The 20,540-nt window shown below is 58.8% G+C and overlaps 1 protein-coding gene across 3 annotated transcripts; it reads left to right on the top strand.

The window, feature by feature from the left end:
• The first annotated feature begins 381 nt into the window (after nt 1-381).
• Nucleotides 382-19,924, top strand: ATG2A (autophagy related 2A). Of its 3 annotated transcripts, none has more exons than XM_081153394.1 (41): nt 382-675; nt 3,154-3,316; nt 3,392-3,544; nt 3,644-3,746; nt 4,138-4,273; nt 4,419-4,517; nt 4,818-4,914; nt 4,999-5,163; nt 5,260-5,400; nt 5,908-6,145; nt 6,229-6,373; nt 6,471-6,563; nt 7,012-7,170; nt 7,275-7,518; nt 7,850-7,946; nt 8,072-8,231; nt 9,348-9,490; nt 9,584-9,729; nt 9,833-9,990; nt 10,423-10,573; nt 10,688-10,887; nt 10,970-11,050; nt 11,198-11,304; nt 11,396-11,488; nt 12,596-12,666; nt 12,889-12,965; nt 13,522-13,686; nt 13,814-13,940; nt 14,024-14,241; nt 14,794-15,002; nt 15,270-15,405; nt 15,837-16,043; nt 16,253-16,354; nt 16,445-16,529; nt 16,617-16,746; nt 16,829-16,901; nt 17,076-17,158; nt 17,425-17,546; nt 17,685-17,839; nt 18,998-19,147; nt 19,226-19,924. In XM_081153394.1, exons 1-41 carry the CDS (start codon nt 505-507, stop codon nt 19,460-19,462), a joined length of 5,790 nt encoding a protein of 1,929 aa, XP_081009520.1. In that variant the 5' UTR covers nt 382-504; the 3' UTR covers nt 19,463-19,924. The 3 variants fall into 3 exon arrangements, with proteins under 3 accessions (XP_081009520.1, XP_081009521.1, XP_081009519.1); XM_081153395.1 differs by having other exon boundaries at nt 13,522-13,692; nt 14,072-14,241; XM_081153393.1 differs by having other exon boundaries at nt 13,522-13,692.
• The last annotated feature ends 616 nt before the right edge of the window (nt 19,925-20,540 follow it).

Raw genomic sequence — 20,540 nt, 5'->3', positions numbered from 1 at the left:
GTGCAAATGTTTATTGTTTCTACAGGTGTTGCGGCTCTCATACCGACTTGATTTCTCTGAGAAGCTTTCTACAAAGTTTTATTAGACGCTGTCCCTTTAAAACGTTCCCAACAACTTCAAGTAATTGGACTAGTCAGCGCATGCGCATTCCCTAGCGGGGCTGGCACCTCCAACAAATCTTCCCAGAGTCTGTAGAAGGAAGGTTAAGGTTCTCCAACACAGAATTTATACGCAAGCGTAAATCAAGATTGGGAGCACTATATCACGCAGAGCCCAGGACCTTTTTGGCGCCTAAAGGCTCCGCCCCCTCAGCCAATCAGTAGGCCTCGCCCTTTGCAATGTCCAATTGTAGTGAGCGTGGGGGGCGTGGCTGAGCGCCCCGGGGCGCGGCCTGGCGCTGCGAGAAGCGGCGGGGCGAACCCGAGGCTCTCGTGAGCCGCGCAGCCGGACTGGTATCACCGGCGGGCGGCGAGCGGAGGCAGCCCGGGTTCGGCGGTCTCCGAGATGTCACGATGGCTGTGGCCATGGTCGAACTGTGTAAAAGAGCGGGTCTGCCGCTACTTGCTGCACCACTACTTGGGTCACTTCTTCCAGGAGCACCTCAGCCTGGACCAGCTCAGCCTCGATTTGTACAAGGGCAGCGTTGCCCTGCGGGATATCCACCTGGAGATCTGGGTGAGGAACCAGGCCCGAGCCCGGAAAGAGGGCGGAGGGCACGGGGCCGCAGCCGGGGGACCAGGTACCGGGCGTGCTGAGGTCGTGGAAGTCCGGCCCTTTTCAGGCGTCAGAGGGACCCGACTGATCGCCTCCAGAGCAAGAACCTGGGCGGGAAGGGGTTCCTTGCGTCCACTTCACGGGAGGAGAAACTGAGGCGAGGGAGAGGGATGTCACTGGTCTGGAGGACGCCAGAATAAGCACATTGATTTGGGGCCTGATTTGAGGAGCGTGGTGCCGAGGAACTTAAGGAGAGGGTGAGGAGGGAGCCGAGCGGAGGAACTAGGGGGTTCCAGTAGGACCAGGCCAGGGTACTGAGAGAGTTGCGGCCATGTAGCTGGACTGGGAAGGCTGGTAGGGGTCCATTACCAGCTGAGGACACCTGTGGCAAAGGTACCCTAACCTCCTGACCCTACAATCGTGGGCCCAGTGGGTGGGGTTCGCCTCCGGATGTGGATGTCAACAGCCGCGTCAGCGCCTGTGTTGATCAACACCTCGTGTGAATGCTGCTGCTGCTCTTGCTGCCTACTTCCTGCTTTTGGGAGAGTGGAATGGACCAAGTGGGTGTTTGGGGAGGGGATTGGGAATTAGCATCCCCACCCGGAGGGAAGCCCCCAGGGAAGGGTGGAGAGGTCTGGTCCCAGGCTGGTTGGAGGCAGGGGAGATGCTGGGGAGGCAGAGAGAAGTAAGGTCTGGGTCAGTCCTGAGTCTGGGGGCGGTGACTTACAGCTCAGCTGACCTGGAAAGTTGCAAAGGAGCCACCAATTAGAGGCACCAGCCCAGGGCTGGCACTGCATGGGCATGGGGGTGGGGGTTTCTCAGTTTTCTGGCTGGGCACAGTGCAATCTGGGCAGGAAGAGTTGGGCTTTAGAGGTAGGCCAGGTCTTCCTGAGCAAATGTGGGGTAAGAGAAGTCCCCTGAGCCTAGAGTCGGGGGCACTTCCCAGTAGTCTTTTGACCTCCTCAAATCTCAGTGCAGGAAGCCTTTTCAGACCTCTCAGCTGCCTCTTCCTACTTCTAGTCCCAGGAAACACTCCCCCACTGAGCCCTGTTGGGATTGAATTGGTGCCTAGCTAGTTATGCCCTGGTGGAATGCAGGTTCTCTTTTCTTTTCTTTTCTTTTCTTTTCTTTTCTTTTCTTTTCTTTTCTTTTCTTTTCTTTTCTTTTCTTTTCTTTTCTTTTCTTTTCTTTTCTCTTTTCTTTTCTTTTCTTTTCTTTTTTCTTTTCTTTTCTTTTTTTCCTTCTCTTCTCTTCTCTTCTCTTCTCTTCTCTTCTCTTCTCTTCTCTTCTCTTCTCTTCTTCTCTTCCTTTTCTTTTTTCCTTTTTTTCCCCTTTCGTTTCCTTTCCTTTTTTTTTTTTTTACCATGTTGGTTTGTTTTACTTTTTTAACATTTAAAAAAATATGTTTTTATTGATTTCAGAGAGAGAGGAAAGGAGAGGGAGAGAGGGATAGAAACATCAATGATGAGAGAGAATCATCAATTGAGTGCCCCCTGCACGCCCCCTACTGGGGATTGGGCCTACAACCCGGTCATGTGTCCTGACCTGAATCCAGCCTTGACCTCCAGGTCCATGGGTCGATGCTCAACCACTAAGCCACAGTGGCCGGGCTACTGGTGCTTTTTCAATAGCCAGTCCCTCCTCCCAGCTGCTCTGCCTGCAGCCCCTACCTTGAAGATCCCAGAAGAAGCTGAGTGCCTGGGGACCCTGAGATGGGATGAGGAGAGGCAGGGGTCCCAGTACATTGGGTGACTAGAATAGTCTTTTTTCTAGGCTTCAGTTTCCCCATCTCTGGATCTTGCATGAGGAGTTTGGACTTGATCTCTGTAGGCCTAGTTTGTTTACTCATGGATGCAACAAGTGTTTACTGAGGCCCTGTCTGGGTCACATGGAGAAAGCAGGTGGGTTCCTACCCTTGAGGAGCTCCTAGGCTGGTGGGGGTACTCTTCCCCCATCTGTAAAGGCAGGTGGGGGGTGCTCAACCTGTGCCTCAGAGAGATGTACAGCTATACCGTTTGGAGTTGGGGGGCATCCCCTTGGCTCAGGTCAGGTCCCTGCCTGCCTCTCCTGGGCACTCCCCATGAACTCTGCTTGACCAGAGTGAACGTGGGGTGCTGTTGCACCCTCTTGCCGGGCCTTTGAATGTGCTGTTCCCAAGCCTGGAACATGCCACCTATCTTGTACACCTGGTTTTCTCTTCATCCTTCAGGTCTTCCTCCTCTGGCTTGAAAGATTGGGCACATTTGGGTGATGTGACCCAGCCAAAAGTAAGGATTAACATGAGCAAAGGTAGGACCTTGTAGTTGTAGGTAGCATGTGGAGGATCCCAGAGAGTGAAGGTGCTCTCCAAGGTAGAGCAGACAGACGGGACACAGCAGCCACGGACACAGCCAGCTTTGGGGTTCTCCTGAGCCAGCTTTGTCCCCTCTCTGCTTGCAGTCTGTGAACGAGGTGCTGGAGTCCATGGAATCGCCATTGGAGCTGGTAGAAGGCTTTGTGGGCTCCATCGAGGTGGCCGTGCCCTGGGCCGCGCTGCTCACAGACCACTGCACTGTTCTCGTGTCAGGCCTCCAGCTCACCCTGCAGCCCCGCCAGGGCCCAGGTGAGGGCAGGATAAGGCTGGGGCAGTGGTGGGAGTGGGCCTGGGCACTCAGGAGCTGACTGGGCCTACTCGCAGGACCGGGGCCTGCTGACTCACAGAGCTGGGCCTCATGCATGACCACGAGCCTGCAGCTGGCTCAGGAGTGCCTGCGAGATGGGCTGCCTGAGCCCTCTGAGCCACCACAACCCCTGGAAGGCCTGGAGATGTTCGCCCAGACCATCGAGACTGGTAAGCAGGCCCTTCCAGGCCACCCTGCTACACCAATGGGGAAACTCTGCCTGCCCTTTACAGCTCTACCTGATCTGAGACATTCTTCTCACCCTTCAGTGCTGCGAAGGATCAAGGTGACCTTCCTGGACACTGTCGTGAGGGTGGAGCACTCGCCGGGTGATGGGGAGCATGGTGTGGCAGTGGAAGTCCATGTGCAGAGGTAGGGGCAGGCCTGGCTGGGTGGACTGGCATGAGGGAAGGGGATGTGAGGAGCTATCAAGTGGCCCTGGCCCTGGCCCCGCCCCCAGCCTATGCTCCTGGGAAGTGGCAGAGCAAGTCTGGGTAGGCCTGGGCAGTGGCCACAGCAATGGGGAGGTGGGCTGCAGTGGTGTCCAGGGGCCAGGTGGTGCAGGCACAGAGTGGTGGGGGGGTGCAAAGATCAGGTTGCATGCTGAGGGTCTGAGAAGCCAGGACTGGCCATGGAGGTCCAGGATGGCCTGACTGTGATGGGGCAGCTCCATGACCCGAGACCCCTAGAACAGAATACTGTGCAGGCAGAGGGGCTGCACACCTGGGGTGACCAGGGCAAAGGCTGACCCTCCACTCCCCAGACTAGAATACTGTGACGAGGCAGTGCGGGACCCAAGCCAGGCGCCCCCCGTGGATGTTCACCAGCCTCCTGCTTTCCTGCACAAGCTGCTGCAGCTGGTCGGAGTCCGCCTGCATTTCGAGGAGCTTCCCCGACAGGTGGGCCAATTCTGACTCCACAGTCTCTTTCTTTTTCCAATCCCTGCCCTGTCTGTCCCTTGACCCTTCTTCCCCTCCATCCCTTCTGACCAGCTCTGATGTCATCTTCTCGACCACTCCCCTCTTATAACCTCTTGCCTCCCAGGAAGAATCCCCAGATCCCCCCATGCAGATCGGCAGCTGCTCAGGGTACGTGGAGCTGACCGTGAAACTGAAGCAGAATGAGGCCTTCCCAGGCCCCAAGGTGAGTGCGTGGGCCTGTGGGGAAGAGGGAGCGCGCTCCACTCCCTCAGAATCCTCAGCAGTTTTTATCTTCCCCCGAACAAAGCGGGGTCATTGAGTGGGGGAAGTTACTTCCTTCTTGGCAACTAGAGAAACTGAGGCTCGGAGAGGTCAGGTTGTGGCCAGGGTCACACAGCTAGTTGGTGAGCGAGCTTAGCCTGACAACTGGCATCCTAGCTCCTTAGGGTGAGGGCAGGTAGTAGTGGTTCTCAGGGGCTTGGGTGGCAGGCATAGGCTCCATGGTTGCCCCCTCTGCCCCCAGCTGGAGGTGGCCGGACAGCTGGGCTTCTTGCATCTGCTCCTGACTCCACAGCAACTCCAGCAGCTTCAGGAACTGTTCAGTGCCATGAGTCTTGCAGGTGAGGCCTCTGGGCAGTCCAGGGCGTTGGATGGCTGGAGAGGTGACAGGCAGGCTGGACTGACACAAGTTTCCTCCCCTGTAGACCCCAAGGCCCTAGTTGACAAGCTGAACAAGAGCCGCCCACTGGGCACTGAAGACCTGTGGCTAATTGAGCAGGACCTGAACCAGCAGCTGCAGGCAGGGGCTGTGGCTGAGCCCCTCAGCCCAGACCCCCTAACCAACCCCCTTGTCAACCTGGACAACAGTGGTGGGTGTGGGGCCAGACCCAGTGGTTGGTGGGGTGGCTAGTGCAGCAGTCAGGGGGCCAAGCCTGCTGTGCCTGACCCCCTTGCCTGGCCCACAGACCTCTTCTTCTCCATGGCGGGCCTCACGAGCAGTGTGGCCTCAGCCGTCTCTGAGCTCTCCCTCGCCGACGTAGACCTGGGCTCCTCTGTGCACAGTGACATGACCCCTCGCCGGCTCTCTGCCCAGGGCCACCCAGCTGGTGAGTGCTCCAGGGGCAGGAAGAACTGGAAGAAGCCTTGGTGCTGGTGTGATGTCATGAGTAGCAGGAGGCCTCTGGCAATGCCTAGAGGCCCACCATGGGTGACTTGGTTCCCTGGGGAGGCTGGTGATGCAATGTCCAAAGCCTGGGTTTTAGAGTCAGTGATCTTGGGTAAGCACTTCAACTCCCCAAGACTTGGTTTCCCCTTTCATCAAATGGGGACATTAGACCTGACCTTGCTGGGCTGTGTGTTTTAGCCGATGTTTATCAAGAGCTTGTGTCAGGTACTGGGCTGAGTGCTTTATTACCTCAGGTCCTTCCAGTTCCCTAGAGAGGGTTGAATTGAGCCTGAGCTCAGTTCCTGGCATAACAAAGCTTCATGTCACCCCTGCCTGGCCAAGCCTCCTACCAGAGCCACAGTCCAGCTGGGCCAGGACTTCTCACAGCCCCCAGCCTGGGGTGCCCATGAGCTCTGGGGAGCCCCTGGTGAAGCCTCTGTCCCCTCAGGCAAGACGGCCCTTACGCCTCATCCGGACACCATGCGCCCTGACTCACTACTGAAGATGACCTTGGGGGGCATGACCCTGACCTTGCTTGAGACATCCGCCCCGTCTTCTGGACCACCTGACTTCACCACCCATTTTTTTGCCGAGTTTGATGCTGCCAAGGATGGGCCCTTCGGCTCCCGTGACTTCCACCATCTCCGACCGCGCTTCCAGAGGGCCTGTCCCTGTAGCCATGTCCGGTACAAGCCCAAGGCAGGGGCCTGAGGAGAGATTCCCTGAGCCCCGTAATCCCTCCATCTGATGCCCAGCTTCCTCCCTTCAGGCTAACAGGAACAGCTGTGCAGCTGTCCTGGGAACTGCAGACAGGCAGGGGCCGCCGCACCACCAGCACAGACGTGCACTTCGGGCAGCTTGAGGTGCTAGAGTGTCTATGGCCCAGGGGCTCTTCAGAGCCTGAGTACATGGAGGTGAGGGCCAAAGGCAAGTGTGTGTGGTCAGGGCCTGTTGGTCGTGGTAGATGTGAGGGCTTGGCCTGAACCTCTTACCTCCCGTGTCCCACCCCAGATCCTGAGCTTCCCCAGCAGCCAGGACTCCCGGGCCTCAGCTCAGCCCTGCGCCCACCTGCACCACACACAGACCCTGCGCCGTGTGCCCAAGGTAACCCACCGCCTCCAGGCCTAAAGGCCCTTGGCTGTTTCCTATGGGGCATTGACATCACAGCCCCAACCCCAGCCTCCCCTGGTACCTGCTCCCACCCACTGTCCCCCTAGCCTGTGTTCCAAGCAGAGCATGCCTCCCCATCCGGGGACCCTTGAATACATCTGGACTTGTACATGCTGTTCTCTTAGCCCGGTCGCCCCTCCCCTGGCTCATCATGGCAGTCCCCTGGGAGTGGCGAGTATTGGATGGCTTTATTAAACAAGCACGGTCATCTGCCTGAGGCAGGGTGGTGAGGGTCTCCTGTTCCCTCCTGGTTCCCCTGCCCAAGCTCTTCTCATGAGAACCTGGGAGGGTTCTGTGTTCTGTTTTTGCTCAAGGGGGCCCCTTCCCATCCTGCCCTCACCTACCCCACAGCCCTTGCTGACCTGAACACCCTCAACTTCAGAGCCGATCCCGGCGCACAGCTGCCTGCCATTGCCACTCAGAGCTGGCCCTGGACCTGGCCGATTTCCAGGCAGACCTGGAGCTGGGGGCCCTGGACCGGCTCGCTGCCCTGCTGCACCTGGCCACCATAACCTCTCCTGAGCCACCTACCGGCCTGCTGGTAAGATGCCTAGCTGGGGCTGGGAGTGGAGCACAGGTCTTCTGGCTTGCGCTCACAGTGGTGGGGGCCCCGATGGCAGCTGTGATTCCTATACCCTCTCACAGACAGAGCCCCCGCCAGCTGCCCAACAGGAGACAGTGGTGCAGCTATCAGCACCCCGGGCCACACTTCGGCTGCACTTCCCCATTGCCGACCTGCGGCCTGAGCGTGATCCCTGGGCGGGCCAGGCCGTTCGGGCCGAGCAGCTGCGGTTGGAGCTGAGTGAGCCCCAGTTCCGGTCAGAGTTGAGTAGTGGGCCTGGCCCCCCAGCCCCCACCCGCCTGGAACTTACCTGCTCCGACCTACATGGTGAGAGCCCCTGGGAGACAGCATGTGGGACAGGGGCTCGGGCCTCTGGGAGAGATGGGCTTAGGGCTACTGAAGAGGCTGGGTGATGGGAGAACAGACCTGGGCCCAGGCCTCACCAGCTCTGTGGGGCACCAGTATTGCCTGTCCATGCCTGCTCTGCATAGCAGACAGAGTGGACCCTTTCACCTTGGGCTGCTGCAGACCTGGGCATGAGAAAGGCACAGGTCTGCAAACAGTACAGGACAGTCACCACTGACTCCACCTGGCCTTGGGGAGGAAATGGGGGGAAAGCAGCAGTGACACTCCCCCTATTTTTCCCCATTCCCTCCAGCCACCTATGAAGATGGAGAGAAGCCACCTGTCCCCTGCCTGCGAGTCTCCAAAGCCCTGGATCCCAAGGGCCCTGGTCACAAATACTTCCTGCCCCAGTAAGTGGGGGCTCGGGAAGTGGAAACAGGAGAGGAGGGCTTTGCTACTGAGGGGGTGGGAGGCCTCTTGGGATCAGGGGCTGGGGACGCCCTGCAGACCAGTGACAGGCCTATTGCCCTGGCAGGGTAGTGGTGACCCTGAACCCCAGGATCAGCAGCACACAGTGGGACGTGGCCCCAGAGAAGGGGGAGGAGCTGGAGCTGTCTGTTGAGAGCCCATGTGAGCTGCGGGCGCCTGAGCCCTCACCCTTCTCTTCCAAGAGGACCATGTACGAGACGGAAGAGGTGAGGCCTGGGGCGCCTGGGTCTTGTGGAAGCCATGTGGTGTCTGTGGGCCAGAGGAGAGACTACTTGGGGTACCCAGTGATGTGACCCAGCACCTGTGAGAATTCTGTCTCTTCCATCATCTCATGTCAATGGGGAGTTGGAAGCCGTGGGGCCTGGAAGTGAGGGCACTGGGGAGGGCAGGCCTGTGGGGAAGAGCGGGACCCTGTCCCATCATTGGCAGTGTCCTTTAGGGTCCTCTTCTCTGAAGGTGATGAGCGTTGAGTGAGAGGCAGTTAAAGGCCTGACCTCTGGGCCAAAACATCCGGGTTTGAATCCAGGCTCTGCTACCCAGTGGCCATGTCATCTCAGCCTGATGCCTCACCTCTTGGAGACTTACATACAGATGAGTTTCCTTGGAAAGTGGGCACAGTGACCCCTCTCAGGCCTGTCCTGTGGATAAAGGAATTAACATGTGTGAAGCCCGCAGAGCAAGGTTGGCATGTGGTCAGTGCTTGGCACGAGATGGCTGTCATCCTAGCAGAGAAGGGCTCATATGGATGACTCCGTAAGAATAAATGAATGGCCCTGGCCAATGTGGCTCAGTTGGTTGGAGCATTGTCCTGTACAATAAAAGGTTGTGTGTTTGCTCCCCAGTCAGGGCACATACCTAGGCTTTGGTGTTTGATATCCCAATTGGGACAAGGCAGCTAGCTGATCGATGTTTCTCACATCCATGTGTTTTTTTTCTCTCTCTCTCTCCCTCCCCCTCTCTCTCTAAAATCAATAAACATATCCTTGGGTGAGGATCAGATAAAAAAATAAAATTAAGCCCTGGCTGGTGTTGTTCAGTGGTTAAAGCGTCAGCCCGTGCACTGAAGGGTTGCAGGTTTGCTCCCGACCCAGTTGTCCCAGTCAGGGCGTGTGTGGGAGGCAACCAGTCCATGTGCCTCTCACATTGATGTTCTCTCTCTCCCCCTTCCTCTCTCCACTCTCTCTGAAAAGCAATGGGAAAAAATTAAATTTAAAAAAGAATGAATGAATGATAGAAGGTTAGGATGAAGACCTGGGTCTGATTCCCCAGCCAACCGTAGACTCCAGCATTTCTCAGCTGCCTTTCCCCGCTCCCCCATATAGATGGTGATTCCTGGAGACCCTGAAGAGATGAGGACCTTCCAAAGCCGGGCCCTGGCGCTGTCACGCTGCAGCCTGGAAGTGGTCCTGCCCAGCGCCCACGTCTTCCTGCCCAGCAAGGAGGTCTACGAGAGCCTCTACAACAGGTGGCAATGCGGATGGGAGTGGGGTGGAGATGGGGGGTGGCAGGGAGTGGGGCTGGGCCTCCCTTACTGCCGCCATCTATCTGCCTGTCTCAGGATCAACAACGACCTGCTCATGTGGGAGCCCGCAGACCTGCTTCCTGCTCCCACCCCTGCCTCTGCCGCTCACCCTCCTGGCTTCCCGGGCCCCTCAGGCTTCTGGCATGACAACTTCAAGATGTGCAAGTCAGCCTTCAAGCTGGGTAGGAGGGGCACCTGGTGGGGTCCTGGGGCCCCCAGAGCCGGGCAGGGCTAGGGCAGCCCTTCCAGGTCTCCTTCCCACTTGGCTCCTTGATCTTACCCCAGACTCAGACTCGGACGACGAGGATGCCCACTTCTTCTCAGTGGGGGCATCAGGTGCCCCCCAGGCCGCCCCCGAGACCCCGAGCCCTCGCTCCCAGAGTACGTTCTCTATGCTGGTGACGGTGCTAAAGGGCCGGATCACCGCCCTCTGTGAGACCAAGGTGAGGGCAGCCCCGGGGAGGTGAGCCCCTGACTTCAGAGCTCCCACTGGCAGGAGACCAAGACAGGTGTGAGCAGCGCCAAGTTGGGGATGTGGGAAATGGGCCCCAGTGGGGGCTGAGTGGGGCCTGTCCAGCCACTAGCACTCCCCTGACACCACACCCATCCCATTGTACCCTGTCAGCCACTTATTAGCACCTGCTGTATACAAGAGTCCGAAAGGGCACCATCTCATGCTGGGAGGCAAACTGGTCAGGGGCGATTCCTCCCCTCTGGCAAAAGAGACAAGTGCTGCCCTGGGCCTCCATCAGAGCCTGGGTAGATGCTGGAGCTGATCCTAGTTAGGCCGGGGCTCCAGGAGTCCCCCTTGCCCCTGAGGGCGTGGGCACTGCTCAGTGCTGCGGGTGAGGCCAGGCCACATGCTCTGTCTGCAGGATGAGGGCGGGAGGCAGCTGGAGGCCGTGCATGGGGAGCTGGTGCTGGACGTGGAACAAGGCACCATCTTCAGTGTCTCCCAGTACCGAGGCCAGCCAGGGCTCGGCTACTTCTGCCTGGAGGCTGAAAAGGCAACGCTCTACCACCAAGGTGAGGGCGGTGGGCCAGTTGTCAAGGGGTCTCTAGGGTCCAATGGGCAGGGGCTTTCAGGGTGAAGTGGGCAATCAGCAGTCTTGGCAGGGGGCTCACCTGATGCCTCCCCAGCGACTGTGGATGACTACCTGCTGCCCAGTCACCTGGAGCTGCCCAGCTTTGCTCCTCCGGCCCAGCTGGTCGCAACCATCTACCCATCAGAGGAAGGGGTAACCAAGCAGGGAGCCGCAGGCCGAAAGGGCCATGGCCGGGATCCCCACATGCTGTCCGCTGCTGTGCGCATCCACCTGGACCCCCACAAGAACATCAAGGTACAGCCACGCCTGCTTCTGCCCACCCACCTGGTGCATGGAGGGCTGGGCTTCCTGCTCACTGACCGTGTCCCGCCCCCAGGAGTTCCTAGTGACACTGCGGCTGCACAAAGCCACCCTACGCCATTACATAACCCTACCAGAACAGAGCTGGCACTCCCAGGTGAGCAAGGGTGGCATGGGCAGACAGTTCTCTAGGCTGGGAGGAGGCCAGTGCCATGGGCATGGGCTGGGCTGGGCTGCGCTGGGGGATTAGAGGAAGGACGAGGCCACCCTAACCTCACCACCTCTCCCACTTTGGTCCCCAAAGCTGTTGGAGTTCTTAGATGTGCTGGATGACCCAGTGCTCGGCTACCTGCCCCCAACGGTTATTACCGTCCTCCACACACACCTATTCTCCTGCGCTGTGGACTACAGGTACCCAGGCTGGGCGGGCTGGGTGCCAGGGGCTGGGGGCAGACTCTCACGTGTGTATAAGGAGCCTGCCCCAGCTTCATTGTCACCCCAGGCCCCTCTATCTTCCTGTGCGTGTCCTTGTCACCGCCGAGACCTTCACCCTCTCCAGTAACATCATCATGGACACCTCCACTTTCCTGCTCAGGTATACAGCCCCCTCCCTCCCAAGCTGGGCTACAGCTGCCACTCCCCCAGGGTGCTGCCTACCTGCTGTGTGTCCTCAGGTCACTCTCAGCCTTTCTGTACTTTCTGGTGATGATCCTTCCATCAGAATTGGGTCCACCTTCCTGGAGAGCAGTAGGACCTCCAAACCCAAACCTTACTGGTGTTCGCACTTTCTGTCCTAATGATTTCACTTCTGGTGGTTGTCCTGGGATGTAAGGATAAAACAGGTGGAATATAATGCCTCTATAGTACAATTTAAAACAATCAGAACTTACTGTCCAAATGCTGCCAAATTATAACCTGAGTCAGTATTGTGACCCATCCAATCTTTCAAGTCAAGTCAAAGAATAACATTGAAACATATGGGGAAATGCCATGGTACAGTGTAAAAGTAAGATATAAAACTACATATGTTTAAAACAGATTTATGAGGAGGTACTTATACCTCTCTGTGTGGCTTGGTAGAAAGTGTGTATCAGAATTTGGGATTAGGAATTAGGGATCGCATCTTTTCTATTGCTATATTTTAAAATATTTTAAAGGAGCTTGTGTTGTGTTGACATTAAACTAAGGGCTTGTATAAAACAAAATTAAATAAAATTTAAAAATTATATATCAGAGGAATGGCAGCATGAGAGATCCTCTTGGTCTCTCCCCTTAAGAAATAAGGGGGCTACCTGTTTGGGACCCCTCTCACTGCGGCGGGGGCTTTTGTCTCTCCTCTCCTTCAATAAACTTTTGCTATCTCTTAATAAAAAGAAAGAAAAGAAATAAGGACTTGTTTTAAAAGAATAATGGCTGCAGGAGGGGAGTAGGACCCTCCCTTCCCAGGGTTGCTGCGAGGCCTGGATGAGGCGGCAGAGCTGGAGGTACTTGGAGAGGGACAAATCGGCCTGGGCCACGGAGACCAGGCCTGGCCTCCCCATGGCACAGACAGCACTGAGGCCGGAGGGCCCAGCACTCGTTCTTATGAGCTTGGGACCTGCTGTGGGTGTCCCTCTGCCTGTCTCTGGGTGCCCTGCCCCTGCTGGCTGCCGTGGAGCTGCCTGCAGCGGCTCCAGACCCTTCTCAGCCCTGTTCCCACCAGGTTCATCCTCGACGACTCAGCTTTGTACCTTTCTGACAAGTGTGAGGTGGAGACCCTGGATCTGCGGCGAGGTGGGCAGGGTTGGACTGGGCTCCCTCCCCTCTGAGGGACCATGGTCCCGGGCCCACACAGAGCAGCCAGTGTCCTCCCCCACTGATGGCCAGGTTTTTAGCACCGACATATGTACACAGCACAAGGGCTGCACCCAGACAAATCCCCAATTCTCCCTCTGGTGGCGGGTCAGGGGCTGGGTGTGAGGAAGCAATAGGAATGTCTCCTGTCCTCTGCTTCAGATTATGTCTGTGTCTTGGATGTTGACCTCCTGGAGCTCGTGATCAAAACCTGGAAGGGGAGCACTGAGGGCAAACTGGTGAGTGCGGCTGTTTCCCAGAATCCCTAGAGCCAGAGCAGTACAGGGGCCCAGGGTGCCTTCAAGGGGGTCACCCTTCGCCCACACACCATCTCTCTCTGCTTCTGCTCCCTGGGCCAGGCTCAGGTCACAGTCACTGCTGGCCCTTCCAATGCTGGGCTGTGGTATTGGCCCTCCTGGGAAGGGCCGGGCCCATAGTGGGTGTCCCTCAGTGTGAGTCCTGCCACTAGAGGGCAGCAGCAGCCAGGGCAAAAGCAGAGCCTGGAAGTCAGTTTCCTCCTCTGTAAAATGGAGATAGTAGGCCTTGCCTGGCTGGCTGGGGTCAGGGGCAAAGGAGAGGGTGTTTATCTCATGTAGCCTTTCCCTCGGGGTGGCACTCAGCTTCTTGGGCAGCCTGGGTCCAAGCCCCTTCCGTTCTCTGGGCTCCGCGTGCTTGCTCATCCATTCAGTGGGGTTATTGGGCAGGTTGACCACCCCAGGGAAGACCTAGCCTGTCCTATCTGTGTATGGAGAGGACAGAGCCTGGGCTGATGGCCCCCCTGCCCCATCTGCACAGAGCCAGCCCCTGTTCGAGCTGCGCTGCTCCAACAACGTGGTGCACATGCACACCTGCGCCGACTCCTGCGCTCTGCTGGTCAACCTGCTGCAGTACGTAATGAGTGCGGGCGACCTGCACCCCCCACCCCGGCCCCCCAGCCCCACTGAGATCGCCGGCCAGAAGGTACAGGTGAGGCCTGGCCATCCAGGCTGCCAGAGCTCTGCCTGGCCCCCTGCCCTGCCATGGGGGACCCCTGGGCCTGCCCCTCCCTCCTGGCACTCATTCACCCCTCCTCCCCTGCCTGGCCCAGCTCTCCGAGAGCCCCGCCTCCCTGCCCTCATGCCCCACAGTGGAGACAGCCCTCATCAACCAGCGGGACCTGACTGACGCCCTCCTGGACACCGAGCGCAGCCTGCGGGAGCTGGCCCAGTCTTCAGGTGGGGTGGGGGGGCTTTGGGGCCAGCGGACACAATCAGCACCCACGTCAAGCATCCCCCCAAAACCAGCCTCTCTCCTACAGGTGGCACTCTCCCTCAGGCCTCGCCCGTGTCCGTCTACCTATTCCCAGGTGAACGGAGTGGGGCGCAGCAACCTCCCTCGCTGCCTGCTGGGGTCCCTGCTGGCAGTTGCGGGTCCTGCTCAGAGGCCAAGGGAGATGAAAAGGAAAAGGAATGGGATGGAGACACTCTGGACAGTGATGAGTTCTGCATCCTTGACGCTCCTGGCCTGGGCATCCCGGTGTGTGGCGGGCAGACTGGCAGGGGCAGGAAGTGGTGGGAGAGGGTGGCTCAGTCCCCTGCCCTTCTAGAAATTAAGCCATGGGAGAGGCAGAAGGTGGTAGGTACCCCCGGGCAGGTGGGGCTGGGGGGGGTCTTTCTGGGAGCAGCCCTGAGCCTGGGTTTTGAAGGAGGTAGTAGATTTCAGAGGAAGAGAAGGCATGGCGTCCTGGGCAGAGGGCCTGGAACATCAGAGTAGGGAGGACGAGGGCAGGTGGTTAGTGGAACAGTGAGGAGAACCATTTGCTGCACGGGTGCTGACCTAGCCCCCAAGCACCAGTGGGAATGCCATATGCAAGCAAGACCCAGGGAGACAAGGCTGGCAGGAGCAAGGGGCATTCGGCCCCACCCTAGACAGAATATTCAAACACAGGCTGTGGGAACAGTGACCCAGGAGGGCCAGCTTTGTCAAAAATTGGGAGGGAATTGTAAAGGCGGGAGAAATGGGTGGAGGGTGGCCTGGACTGGGAAAAGCATCTGTGCCACATGTATTCACTTGGCTTCCTCCCTGCAGCCCCGAGACGGGGAACCCGTGGTGACACAGCTGCATCCAGGCCCCATCATTGTGCAGGACGGGCACTTCTCACGGCCGCTGGGCAGAACAGACCTGCTGCGGGCGCCTGCCCACTTCCCAGTGCCCAGCACCCGTGTGGTGCTGCGTGAAGTCTCCCTTGTCTGGCACCTCTATGGGGGTCGAGACTTTGGCCCTCACCCCAGCCACAGGTAAGGAGAGAGTGAAGGTGGCAGCTATGACAGCGGGGCTCGCCCACCCAGGAGATGGGGTTTGGGCTGGGATCCAGCCCTGGCCTTCAGTAGCTGGTAACCTGGAGCCATATCCTTACCTCCCTGGCCTCAGCTCTTCCCCTTTCCTTATTCCATCTACCTCCCAGGAGAAGGTCTCCCGCCACAGGCTGAAAGGCCTACTCTGAGAGGAGGGGGTGAGGAAAGGGTGTTTCCCTGAGTCAGCTTGTCCCTTGTCTCTCCTCCCAGGGCAAGAGTTGGCCTCACGGGTCCCAGGGGCTCCCCTTCTCACAGCTCTGGCCCCAACCGGCCCCAGAACTCCTGGCGCATGCAGGGGGGCAGCGGGAGGCAGCACCAGGTCCTCATGGAGATCCAGCTCAGCAAGGTGAGCTGGAGGCTTGGGGTGCAAGGGGCCAGCTGGGGTGGGGGGGTGGGGGACAGTGGCAGGCCATCCATCCCTGCCACTCAGCCAGGACTCCATGGAAACTTACTTTGTGGAATGGATTTTACAGACATTTTGTGGATGTAAAGCCGATGTCCCTGGTGATAGAGAGGTTGGAGAGCGAAGGTTGATGCTTAGGGTAACGAGACAGGTGGGAATAGAGACACAGATTCAGGAAAGGCGGTCAAGAGTTCATTGTGGGTTTGAAATACCTGTGGAATGGCCACATAAAGGAGTCCAGGCAGCAGCGAGGCATGGATCTGAGATGGGGTTGCGTGCAGGAAGAGTGGCTGGGAGAGGAGGGGCCTGTGGTGAACCCCTCTGTCCCTGTCTGGGCCCTGCTCACCTGGCTCAGGCCTCCATCCATCTCACAGGTGAGCTTCCAGCATGAGGTGTACCCAGTGGAACCAGCTGCAGACTCCGCAGCCCCAGGCAAGGAACTGGAGGAGCAGCCGCTGTCCCGCCAGGTGTTCATTGTACAGGAGCTCGAGGTCCGTGACCGGCTCCCCTCCTCCAAAATCAACAAGTTCCTGTACCTGTACACAAGCGAGCGGATGCCGCGGCGCACCCACTCCAACATGGTACTGTGGGCAGCCCCGTGGTCCTGGGCAGGGAATGGGGCTGCACACCTGCACCTGGGTTGTTTGCGAGCCTGGGAGGGTGGTGGGGCTCGGGCCAGCTTAGCTGAAGGAACAGCCTGTGTGGACCCAGACTGACTGGCAAGCAGCGGTGAGCCAGGACCGGGGGCCTGAGGCCCAGCAGGCATCCAGAGCTCACCCTCTGTCCCCAGCTCACCATCAAAGCATTGCACGTGGCCCCCGCGACCAACCTGGGCGGACCTGAGTGTTGTCTCCGGGTCTCACTGATGCCCCTGCGACTCAATGTGGACCAGGTGAGTGGACTGGGTGGGGGCAGGTCTGGCGTGAGCCCCACTGCTGCCAAGCCTCTGAGCCCAACCTGTGCCCACATTCTCGCCCCACAGGACGCTCTGCTCTTCCTCAGAGACTACTTCAGCAGCCTGGCTGCCGGCATCAACCCCATGGTCCCTGCAGAGGCCTCTGCTGAGGGTGAGAAGCTAGACCTGGTAGGGGAGGGTCATGGCTTCCTGCTTCCCAGCCACCCGTGGGCCCATCCCTACTCTGTCTAATCTCTAGCTCACCCTGAGACCCGAGTCCAGCAGAGCAGCCCCCAAGAAGGGCAGCCTGAGGATGTAGAGACAACCAGCATCCAGGAGGCCGCAGAGGGTGGGCAGGGCTCCTCTGAGCAGCAGCCCATCTACTTCAGGTAGGGCCATGGGCTGGGGGCCCTGGGTCGGGCTGCACAACGCCAGGTCAGTGACTAAAGGACCCTCTCTCCTCATCCCCAGGGAGTTTCGATTCACATCTGAGGTGCCCATCTGGCTGGATTACCACGGCAAGCACGTCACCATGGATCAAGTGGTAAGTGGGGCCATTAGGTGGGATGGCTGAGTGGGCTGGACCCTCTGGGGTCCTGGTTCTGTTCAGGTGTGACCTGGCCTTTGGGGACCAGGAGGCCAGGACTTGCGTCCAGGTTCCATTGCAGCTGAGTTGGCCTCCTGTGGGTGTAAATCCGAACCCCTTCTCCCTCCCCAGGGCACTTTCACTGGCCTCCTCATTGGCCTGGCCCAGCTCAACTGCTCTGAGCTGAAGTTAAAGCGACTGTGTTGCCGGCACGGGTGAGGCCTCCACACTCCAGCACCCCAACCTCTCTCCAGGGTCCCCATATTCCCTTTGCTCTGTTCCTGACTGGCTGTGTGGCCTTGGCCAAGACATCAACCCTCTGGGGCCTCATTTTCCCCTCTGTGAAATACGTGCAGTCATCCCCCCACATGGGGCTGGGCGGCACCATGGGGAGTGTTGAGGTGCCTTGGGTCCTCCTGGCCCTGTGACCCCTCAGTGTGTGCTTCTGCTCCACCTTGCCCTCCTCTCCTCTCCTTCCCAGACTCCTAGGCGTGGACAAGGTGCTGGGCTATGCTCTCAATGAGTGGCTGCAGGACATCCGCAAGAACCAGCTGCCTGGCCTGCTGCGAGGGGTGGGCCCGATGCACTCAGTTGTCCAGCTCTGTAAGTGTCTGGCTCTGGGGACTCTTGAAACTGCTTGTACTCTTGGGCATCCTAGAAGTTGCCATTGGGAATATGTAGGAGAGGTCCTAAAGTAGGAGCATTGTAGCCTCGGGCACCTCTGACAACCCCGTTCCCCAGTCCAAGGGTTCCGGGACCTGCTGTGGCTGCCCATCGAGCAGTACAGGAAGGATGGGCGCCTCATGCGGGGGCTGCAACGGGGGGCTGCCTCCTTTGGCTCGTCTACGGCTTCTGCTGCCCTGGAACTCAGCAACCGGCTGGTGCAGGCCATCCAGGTGAGCAGCTCCTACCTATACAGGGCAGGGAGGGTCTGCCATGGCGTCCGATTTGGTCCCCAAAGCTCTACTGACGGTGGGTAGTCTGGGTGTACAAAACATTTTTTGAGGAAAAATGTGATGTGGCGACTCGGGGTCACGAGCAGAAGGGGCTGACAGGTGCTGTGGGGGGCATGATATGCCAGCTGCCCCCAACAGTGGTGAAGTCATGGAGAGGGAGAGGCCAAGTAACTGGCTGGGGCCCACAGCCAGGTCTCTCTAGGCCCACTGCGGCCCATGCAGTAGGGTGAGTGCCCCCCACGCTTAAGAGCCTACTGGGTCTCTAGTCATCGTCAAGTCTTGAAGGGGGCTCTCTTTACAGACAGAAAAATAAGGCCAACACTGGCCTTGGTTCATCCAGGCCCTGCACCTTGCTAGGCGCTGGTGGATCCCAGGGAGTTATCCTGTGGGCAGGTGTAGCTCAGTTCAGTGAGTGCTGTGGGCTGGGGGCTGGGATGGGCAGGGATTTGTAGACAGTCATAGCAGGTGGGAGTGAGCGCACAGATGCATAGGGATCATGGTGCTTTCTGGGCCCTGCAATCCAGCCCCATGAGGGCAGGGGGCAGGTCTCTAGAGAGGCAGCTGGAGGGACAAGCTAGCATCGGAGGGCCCACCCCAGGGCATTAGCTGGAGTGTGGCACCATCAGTCAAGGAAGTTGGGTAGGAAGGAGTGATGCTGGGTGAAAGACATGGGAGTAGAGATAAGAACACAAAAGGCAGGCTGGACTCAGGAATGGACTCACTGGTCCATGGGGGTGAGCGAGGGGGAACCCCTGGCCTCTGCAGGGCCGCTCTGTAGAACTGGCGAGGCTAAGCAGTGCATCTGGCTCAGGCAAGCTGCATTTGGGGTACCCCACAGACATGGTGGGGTGCAGGGGTGTGGTGATCATCAGGAGGGGTTTGGGTCCACAGGACATTAGGAGCAGCTCCTGAGGAGGCATGCAGTCCACTTGAAGCCTCCTGACATGGCTGGTGGGAGCTTTGGCAGGACCCCTATAGCAGCTCAGTAAAGCACAGGGGTGGAGGAGAGGCAGCGGTGGGCTCCCTGGACTAGGGCCTAGGGGTTCATCATGTCTGCCCGGGTCACCTCTCTTCATCGGTGTCCCTGTGCTCCCCCAGGCCACGGCCGAGACGGTGTATGATATTCTGTCCCCGGCGGCACCTGTAGCCCGCTCCCTGCAGGACAAGCGCTCTGTGCGAAGGCGCAAGGGCCAGCAACCAGCTGACCTCCGGGAGGGCGTGGCCAAGGCCTATGACACCGTTCGAGAGGTAATAAGGCCCAGCCCTCCCCATCTTCCCACACCCGCTCTCCAACTAGACCCCTGCACTGACCTCCCACCTCCACAGGGCCTCCTGGATACAGCTCAGACCTTCTGTGATGTGGCGACTCGGGGTCATGAGCAGAAGGGGCTGACAGGTGCTGTGGGGGGCGTGATCCGCCAGCTGCCCCCAACAGTGGTGAAGCCCCTCATCCTGGCCACAGAGGCCACATCCAACCTTCTCGGGGGAATGCGCAACCAGATCCTCCCGGATGCACACAAGGACCACACTCTCAAGTGGCGTTCAGATGAGGCCCAGGACTGAGACCAGGTGCCCAGGACTCCAGGGTGTGGCTTGCCTACCACGCCCAGCCAGGCGCAGCGGCACCTCAGCTCCCACGCCCCCCAAGAGCTGTCGTCCACAGCCTGGCGGGCCGGGCCCTCAGGAAGGACAGGGAAGGACCCTGGCCCTGGCCTACCTGCTGCCAATTGCTGAGAGTGGGGCCTCCCTGCCTGGGGCCTTGGCCCTTGGCTCTGTCTCTGCACTTTTTCTCTGGGGAGAAAGAACACTGCCCCCACTACCACCTGGACCCACACTGCTGCCTTGTCCCAGGACAGAGGCTTTTGGACCCTCAGACCCTGACCCCACTCAGCCAAGTGTCTTTCTATCTCCGAGGAAGTTGTGGGGAGAGACACTGTGTGGTTCAATGTATTATTTTTAAGCTCCTGAGCGTGCGGGTCAGTGTCTGCATGAAGTAGAATAAACTGTGCCCACCGCCAGCCCCTCATCCTGTGTACCTGCACCGCTCCAGCCTCAGCCTTGACCTTGGCTGGCACCCAGGTTCCCACCTCTGCACCCAGCACTCCCATGTCACCACCAGGGTTTGCCGCACCCTACCACCCCCACCCAGTGGGACAGGGTCCCCGCCCTAACCTCTAACCCAGCCACCTGCCCATCCCTGCACTTTCCCTCCGGTTCCCTGGGCTCCTTGCTACCCTCCCAGTGGGCCACCACCCTGGCCCAGCTCTGATGCGGCAGGAGCTGAGTGACGGGAAGGGGAGTAATGGCCCCGGAAGCCACCTGGTCCAGACTACTTTCTTGGCTCTGTCCATGCAAGAGTCCAGGGTCTAGCCTTACCTGGGGCCAGGTGTGAGGGGACCACTGGGAGGATGCTGGACAGAGCAGAGGGCAGGGCTGTGGGCTGAGGCTCAGACCCTGTGTGACCTGAGGCTGCTATGCCTTTGGTCTCTGAGTCGCAGGTCCTTCCTGATAATCCCTGCCCAGCTTTGAGGACTGGGGGGGGTCAGTCAAGGCCCTTCCTGGAAGGCCGAGCCCTCTGGAGGCTGCTCTCACCATCCCTAGCAGAAGGCTCTTCAGGTGACTGGAGACTCTGTCTTGGGGT

The sequence above is a fragment of the Miniopterus schreibersii genome (assembly GCF_964146895.1).
Source record: "Miniopterus schreibersii genome assembly, chromosome: 12".
In the NCBI taxonomy this organism is placed as follows: Eukaryota; Metazoa; Chordata; class Mammalia; order Chiroptera; family Miniopteridae; genus Miniopterus; species Miniopterus schreibersii.
This window is presented reverse-complemented; position numbering and strand designations above follow the sequence as displayed.